Source organism: Camelina sativa, chromosome 1 (genome assembly GCF_030686135.1).
Source record: "Camelina sativa cultivar CO46 ecotype springtype chromosome 1, ASM3068613v1".
Taxonomy (NCBI): Eukaryota; Viridiplantae; Streptophyta; class Magnoliopsida; order Brassicales; family Brassicaceae; genus Camelina; species Camelina sativa.
In genome coordinates, this window is record NC_141880.1 from 16,302,367 (window position 1) to 16,310,792 (window position 8,426).

Consider the following 8,426-nt stretch of genomic DNA (forward strand, 5'->3'; position numbering starts at 1 on the left):
ATTTGATCGATCTAGAATATTAAGATCGTTCATAGTACCTGGAGCTCCAAAAAAAGCATGCCATATCCAAAGGTCGTACGAAGCTACCGCCTCCAGCACGATTGTAGGTTTTCCGGTTGATCGTGAATACATCCCTTTCCAAGCTGTTGGACAATTCTTCCACCCCCAATGCATACAGTCAATGCTCCCAACCATCCCGGGAAATCCACGTTTTTCATTTTCATAGAGTAGTCTTTCTAGGTCGTCCGGTCTGGGACGTCTTAGATATTCATCGCCAAACAACAGGATTATTGCGGCGGTAAACTCGTGCAAACATTTCCGAGCTGTTGAACCACCAATTCGTACATACTCGTCTACTGTGTCGGCGGCAGTACCATATGCCAATTGGCGAATTGCTGCAGTACATTTTTGTATAGGTGACAGACTAGCCCGACCGGTTGCATCCTGGGATTGACGGAAATACTCGACTTCTATGGAGAGACGTTGCACAATACGCATGAACAATGGCTTGTGCATGCGAAACCGTCGCCGAAATAAATAGTCCGGGTATGTTGGAGTATCACTGAAATAATCATTCCAAAGATTATTGTGGCCTTCTTCTCGGTTTCTTGAGATAAAAATCCGTTTGTGCGGCTCTGTTGGTTCTTGAATAAGATTAGAATTTTCGGCATAATTATCAAAATATGCATCAAAATCATCATCCATACCATCTCTTTGGTAGTGATAATGGTATGATGAAGATGCCATTTAGAAAAAAAAGGAGAAGTGTAAATCTTGTTATCTTTTTGAGGAGAAATCGAGTAATAAAAAAAAAGAGAAGTGGAAATCTTGTCTAGCTCATTTGTTTGGTTTTGTGTTACAAGAGAAACATATATATAGCAAATGATTTTGTGTTACTCAATCCGTGATGATCCGTGACTTCAAGCAATGTGACAAAAGCAATAAAAACAAAAGCTTGTGACAAAATCTTGTGACTACCACAGTAATGATCCGTGACTTCAACCATATAACAAGGATACCACAAAAGCAATACAAAACCATCAATACAACCATCATCAATACTAAACCATTAATACAAAAACCATCAATACAAAACCATCAATACAAACATCATCAATACCAAAACCATCAATACAAAACCATTTCTAATCCTATTTCTGGTCTTCCATAGCTCAAATATTTCCTTCTCTAACCGGTCTATTGTCTGCGCTGTTTCGTAGTTAGTCGAGATTGGAAGGTTATCTACCTTCTGAGACAGAACTTCACATTGTCTGCCCATCTCTCTCATCTCCTCCATAACAGCTTCATCCCACCACTTGTGAATATGCATCTCTCCATCATCAACATTCCCACATGTGTAGAACCTGCATTAACATATATAATTAGCAAATCACTTAATAATCAGTTAAACATAGCAATATGAAGATAAGAGGGGCTGATCATACCGTCTGTTGTAACTTGTAGATAAGAGGGGCTGACCACCACAATAGCATACCTTCGGGAATCCGAACTCAACCTCAGGGTGAGGAGGGTATTGAGTCGCCTCAGCCTTCATGAAGCTACTCTCAGCCTCATCCATCCGAATCAAAGCTTTTATCTCACTGTCCACAGCTTGGTCTGACGAATCAGGCTGAGAGTAGATGATGAGGACTCGGAAATGTTGTTGGTTTAACAAAGAAGAGAGATAGAAGAAGATGGAGAAAGATTGAAGGCGGGTTTGGTGTTTAAATTGTGAAAAGATATCAAGTAATAAGTTACCATTCATAATGACCTAACTTACAACAACCTAAGTCTAATCACAATTTATGACAACTACAAACCATACTCGTACACAACTACACCAATACACAACTACAAAGCATTCTAGTATCCCATTAAATTGAGGTCGGAGATGGTTTAAGACAAAATATTTACGGTTTTAATATATAAGTTTGATCACAATTAAGTTAGATTAAAATTAGCAGAGATCATCACCACTAATAATATATATGCTCATAACTTTTAACAGATTTCTTTAAATAGATCACTATTACAAGCAAATCAATGAATGAGACCAAGTCTACACCAACCAAAACAATTTATGATCAAGAACCTATCATATAAATTTGCTTACCAAATCAATTATTGAGACCAATACAAAGAACAACTAATCAACAACCAAAGCATTAAAAAAAAAAAAAATTTACCTCTGACTCAATGATTGTCAACTGCTTCTTCTGTGATTTCCCGTGATGTGTTGCTATCTTTAAGTGACGCTGAGGAAACTCATGAACAACAAACAATATGCAAGGTATAGTCAGTTTAACATAAAAGAATCAACTTTATCCAAACAAAATAACAAAGAGACAAAGCCAGAAACTCATACACTCATCCAGCTAACCGCAGAGACATAATCTCAAAAACTAATTCGAACCAAAACTGAGACATAATCCAAAACCCTAAATCTAAACAAAATCATCAACATTTGCAGCATAAACCCAAAGATAAAACTATTATCGAGAACAATCGAACCAGAGACTAAACAATCAAAGACCAGAAGTACCGAATCAGAGGAAAAATAATCGAAACCCTAACCAGAGACGAAGCCCTAAACTAATCGCAGAACCCTAAATCGACGAAACCCTAAACTAATCACAGAACCCTAAATCGAGAGATTAAATTCAGGATAAATAATCGAAACCCATAACCCTAAATCGAACTCTAATAACAAATCAGAGACTAATAAATCGAGAACCCTAAATCGAGAAACAATTTCGAATCCCAGAAACAATATAGCAAACCGTAAAATCGAACACGAGTAGAACACTAACCTCCTTTCAATTGATATCGGCGGATAATCTTCTAGATGATACCGCAGATCGATTCGGATGCTTTCGCCGGCAAAACAAGTCGCCGTCGAGAGAGAGAGTCGGAGATAAAAAATAGAAGTCGATGGTTCAATTTTTTTCTATCCCCTACCCAAACAACACAAACAACCGAGAGCATGCCACGTGTAAGGAAGGACGGACAAATAAAAGTCCCCTTTGAAGGAACGTTCCTTCGCATAATCACATATTTTGATTTAAATTAAATCGTTTTATTATGAAGGACAGATGAAATATACGTTAATGCAAATGCTCTGAAATTAGTTTTTTGGGTCTAGAAAACCTTTAGAATCACTCTTGAGTTATAAAAAAAAAAAAAGAGAGATATATTACTCTTTAAAGTGTCTAGATTGGTAGTGTAAATAAAAAATAGTGTTCTCTATGTTCTTTGTTTCCCTTTTCTCATCTCGCTCTTTGCTATCTCGTCATAGTTCATAACAAATGTTTAGTTGGGGCATATAGGAACTATTTACATATTACAAAAAAATTCAAAATCTTTTTTTAAGGAAAATTGAACCATTGCACAATGTCCTATAGCACAAGAGGGCTTCGAACAGACCTAGTAATCAGACCTATTGTACTATAATTTTATTTAAATTCGACATGAGCTTCATGAAAATTACAAAATGAATTGTATTAATCAGAAACAAAGTACATCTATACTATCTTTGCAATTCCAGAAGTTATCCACATAGGAACTACCGACTACATTACAAGATACCAAATTAGCTTGTAAAATACAGGGCTGTAGCAAAATCGATGCATAAGTGAATGTCAGAATTGGTGCCTCAACGTCATTCTGGTACGACATTTGGTCACCAATGGGTAGGCTAATTGAAGTGGCAGGGACAAGGGGAGTCATAGACTTGGGTACCTCACTCCAAGCAATTGTTGGAGAAGTATTGCAAACGCATCAGATAATGAGGCATCATACTAATTCACTAAATGCGATTGAGGTAGAGATTCAGGCTCTCTAGCACCGTCCCAGATCAGAGGCAGCAGATACCCCACTTTGGAGATCTTCGGGAGACAAATTAAATAGAGGAAAATTCTCACCACCACACTTGGGAAAATATAAGCATGCCAAATCTGAGAGTTGCTTGGTACAAAGGGGTATGAATTTCTTCCACTCCAAAATATTCGTCCATGATGTGGCTTGCGTTACATAACCGGCTGTCTACATGCGACATAATAAAACAATGGCACTCTGGACAGCAAGTGGCATGTAGCTTCTGTGACAATGAGGAAAAGTCCACTGATCACTTATTTTTCTCTTGCCCGTTTGCTATAGGAGTGTAAAGGGACTTAGCACTACCTCTCCTCAATGCAAACTACTGGACAGAGTGGAGCCAATTGATTGCGTTACTCCAACTATTTATGTTCAGATACTTGTTTCACTCCACCCTGTACCATCTGTGGCGGCAGACGACACAGTGAAATCCGAGATCCGAGATCCGAAAGCTTTACTCATCAACTGCATCGACAAGAATATCAGAAACCTATCTCAGGTCAATCACAACCATAGGAGACCAACGGTATGCCGACGACCTACAACTTTGGTTCTCCACTCGACACACTTTGTAGGCAATATCTTGATTTATTTTCCAACTATTCTCATCACCCAATGTTTCTCTCAAACCAACTTCAAACAAACTGAAGCATTCATTGTACAAAAAGGTTTTTTGTTTGAGTACAATTTTACATTCAATTCAAAAAAAAAAAAAAAATGAGCACACTTGCCTGAAACCCAACAGTCTCTCATAATTTTTCCTTGCCAATAGCTCAACAAGGGCACTAAAAATCATTGATTGGTTGGTTCTCTTCTCTGTTCAGCAACTAAGTAGGCAACTTGGCGAAGTTCAATTAATATTTTGCTATATATGTCTCAGTCATATCAATTAACTATGAAGTTACAAAGTTCATCATAACGCAAATCTTCCAACAAATTTACTAATTGAATGACAATATTGATTTCCATCAAAGTAGACATGGTCCCTGGGAATATAAAAACTTCTCTAGTAAGGATTTCTTGTCCTAACTAGAGAAAGAAAACAAATTACACACAGGGATTCCACAATGAAAAGAAAAAAAAAAGAAAAAAAAAACGAGAAGAAAAGAAACACTAAGAAGAAGAAAAAAATGAAACAAAAAAAAAAAAACTAAATCACCAGGGAGGAATCTAAATATATTACATGACCAAAGTGCTAATTAATTTGAAGCCTTTGACTTCACGAGATCTCCAAGGAAAAAACATGTGCCTGTCCTTATCTTCTCCTCCTCTCCGGCGTCCAATGCGGTAAGGCTGGGCTAAAATGCGCCGACACAACCCTAGAATCTAGTAACTCCACAATAGGTGTGAAGTTAACGCACCTTGGTACCTTGTACTGGTTAATTGATGCGCCTCTTGAGATTGCGTAATCCATCAGTTCCTCGAACGTTCCGTTTCTCACCACCCTAATCTCCAACGGTCCAACCGAGTTGTCCGCGACTCTGCTTTGCCGGTAAACCGAGTTTAACGACTCTTCCATCTCAAGGCAGCAACGAGTCAGGGTCTCATGACTTGGCTGCCTTGACCCGTCCCTCACTAACAACTCCCAGTATAAGACGTAGTGGCCGGGGATCGTGCTTGTGTCGGCGTAGCTAGTGTACTCGGCTACGCGGCTCCCGCACTCTTCATGAAGCAGCCTCGATGCGTTCTCCACGGCCTTTTGAAGCTCTGACTCGTCGGTCTTGTCCGAGTCGATGCTGAGGAGAACGTTTTTCCTCCTCACGAAATGAAACTGAGGTGCGGAGTTGTGGAAACCTGTGACTCTGAGGATGTCACCGACTCGGTATCGACAAAGACCCGCGTAAGTGGTAACAACAAGTTCATACTCTTTACCGATCTTTACATCAACGAGTTCAACAGCCTTGGTGCCCCCGAGAGGGATGAACTCGAAGTAGGCCATGTTGGGCATGATGGTGTAAGAGACTTCTGACGGTTTGCTCATTGGGTTAAGGTTCAAACCAAAGTAACACTCGGAGGAGGCGTACATGGTGCAAGCCATCGGGAGACCTCCGCTATAGTACTCCAACGTTGGAATATACTGAGCCATGGCTCCAGTTACGATGACGTCAATGTACTTAGTGTTGGGCCATATTCTGGTGATGATTCGTTCCCAATTTTCCGACTTGCACTCCTGACGGATGAACTCCGCCAGGGCAGGATCCGGTTTAAGAATTCCGGACATGCATTGTCTTATAGACCGGTCAGTTATCTCGGAGTCGAGACATCCAAAATCGATGTCATGGGCGAAACGAGACCAGTGGAGCTGGAGGAAGCGAATTGCACGGAGTAGACCAGAGGCAAAGACTGCGCCAACGCGGAGGACAGAGAGGCGGTCAAGGAGGCCACAGAGCATCTGAGTGTACATGCTTTGAAATGAGTCGGGACAAAGTATTGCTTCGTTGGGACTTGTGTACACGTTATATGGGTCGTATGGTCGAGACCGGAAGTGTTCACTCTTGTAGTAACTAGTCAAGACTGGTCGAGCCGGTAGCCCACCCGGTGTCTTTGTTTCGGACTTAACGAACAAGAAGTACAATCCTTTTCCTTTGTCTAAACCTGGCACATACCTGTTACAGAAATGAGACAAAATTGTCAACGCTTGGAAAAATGATAAATAATGTATAAACAAACTCATACGTCACCACATATAGTTTTTTAGTTATATTAGAATTGGTGATCTGTTCCGCATTCTAACCAAGCAATATTTGATTTGGCTAACCAATGATTGAGCTAGGTTATAATCCATTTCAATCTCACAACTCACGGTAACTTTTTTATAATGGAAACCAAAAAAAAAAGTTAACGGTAAAAATGTTTTAGCAATGGGAATAGCTTACAAATTCATGACAGGCATGAGGAGACTGTAAAGAAGTTGACGACGATCAAGCTCTTCTCTGATGGTCGGCATGAGCTTCCTCTCTCCGGCTGAGGTTCCAGAGCTGGAAAAAATATAAGCAAAATTAATACCAATTCTAAAGTTTTACGAGTGTTATCGGTATATGGATTTGAATGATTTAGAAATCGAAAAAGGTAAAAATAGGAAGCAAAGTATGGTGAACCATGAACGAACCTAGTGAGGAACTCAGAGATGGGATGGGCAGATAAGATGGGAGAGCGGTCTCCATCAGCAATGCGTTGGATTTCCGGCTGAAGATCTTCGTAGCTAATGACTGGAATCTTCGTTTTAAAGGTATCACGGTCGGTGGCGCCGTCTAGGTTGAAGCGGCGTAGGTACTCGGTGTTTGCGTTACGAGCAAGAATCTCGGCGAGAAGGTTTTCTTGAACGGTGTCTGCGTTTCGGGTCATTTCCTCGATGAAGCGGAGGGCTTTTGCGTCCTTTTCACACGCTGGAGGTCCTAACGGCGAAGAGAGGTTGGAATCTACTGCCATTTTTTCAGTCTATTTGTTTTCTTTTGGAGGGAAAAGAAACAAATTAGGAAAGAGATATTTAAGATGAGAGGAAAGAGACAGAGAATGAGTTTATGTTTTGTACTTTGGTAATGGAATGGATATGTTTTGGAACGAAGAACCTGTTGGGGTATTTATATAGAGGAAGGTGAATAAGCTACTTCTTAAGTGCCACGTCATACGGCCAAACAAACGTTGGCTTCGGACAATAACATCAAATAATCTAAGTTTATTACTTTCCAATCCAATCTCAACTAAGATATTGCATGCGCTCCTCTCTAAAGACACTAAACACTTTTGAGTTATTACAATTCAACGCGTTGAATACATTTTTCTGTGCAATTGATGTCTTCATCCTAAGTTATATAGTACAATTTCACGACTTGGAGTTTGGTTTAGTAACCTATATATTGTTTCTCAAATATGATAGAAACGTTACATTACAGACAAGATTGGAACAAATTAAGAAGCAAACTTGACAAGGAAAAATATTGACTGAACTAGAATATAGTAAACAAAGTAGCTATGTTAGTGTCTTCACATTTTAATCGTGATTGTAATAATATTTGTATAAAAATTGATAGGGTGGACTGTGGACCGTGGTAAAAAGAAACTGCAAAGAAAAGCTATACCTATATATGTGTTATATGGTGAATGTATTATTTTTATAGAATAAAAAGTTATCTTGGATATTATCGCGTAAGACATTGGACGTGAAACTCAAATATGACATGTGGAAACATAAATAAGATATACATAATTATGAATTAAAGTCGGTCTTTTGACAGGAAGGAGACTGGAAAGACACATGCTGGAGAATTTTGTTGTGGAGGAAATATAAAACTAACAGAAGTTTGAAGTAATATTAAAAGAAGAACACAAGAAATGAGGCAAGAAAGGAGGGGATGTTGAAGATGAAGGGGACATGTAGGACCAAGAGAGAACGTCAACATGGCACGATAGGAGGAGGTCGCATGTGGGGTTAGGCCGTAGCCATGTAAAGCTTATACCACCTCACCACCTTTGGTCTACGCGTTTCCCATCTCTCCCAAACTTCTGCTTTATTTGTTTATTATTATTTTTATTTTTGTTTAGGAGAATATGGC

General features: G+C 39.4%; 1 protein-coding gene across 1 annotated transcript; it reads right to left on the minus strand.

Annotated features, from left to right (window-relative positions):
* Positions 1–4,835: 4,835 nt before the first annotated feature.
* LOC104793290 (putative indole-3-acetic acid-amido synthetase GH3.1) lies at positions 4,836–8,148 on the minus strand. The gene is made up of 3 exons (XM_010519634.2): positions 6,983–8,148; positions 6,750–6,851; positions 4,836–6,479 (listed from the first exon to the last, which is right to left on the minus strand). The coding sequence occupies exons 1-3, from the start codon at positions 7,300–7,302 to the stop codon at positions 5,129–5,131; spliced, it is 1,773 nt and encodes a 590-aa protein (XP_010517936.1). The 5' UTR covers positions 7,303–8,148; the 3' UTR covers positions 4,836–5,128.
* Positions 8,149–8,426: the final 278 nt, after the last annotated feature.

What these genes read in the sequence shown, in the direction of transcription:
- LOC104793290 (XM_010519634.2), bottom strand. Translation starts at nt 7,302, where the DNA reads ATGGCAGTAGATTCCAACCTCTCTTCGCCGTTAGGACCTCCAGCGTGT. An exon ending in ATCTCTGAGTTCCTCACTAG is followed by an intron (nt 6,852 to 6,982) that starts GTTCGTTCATGG and finishes TATTTTTTCCAG; the next exon opens with CTCTGGAACCTCAGCCGGAG. An exon ending in CTCATGCCTGTCATGAATTT is followed by an intron (nt 6,480 to 6,749) that starts GTAAGCTATTCC and finishes TTTCTGTAACAG; the next exon opens with GTATGTGCCAGGTTTAGACA.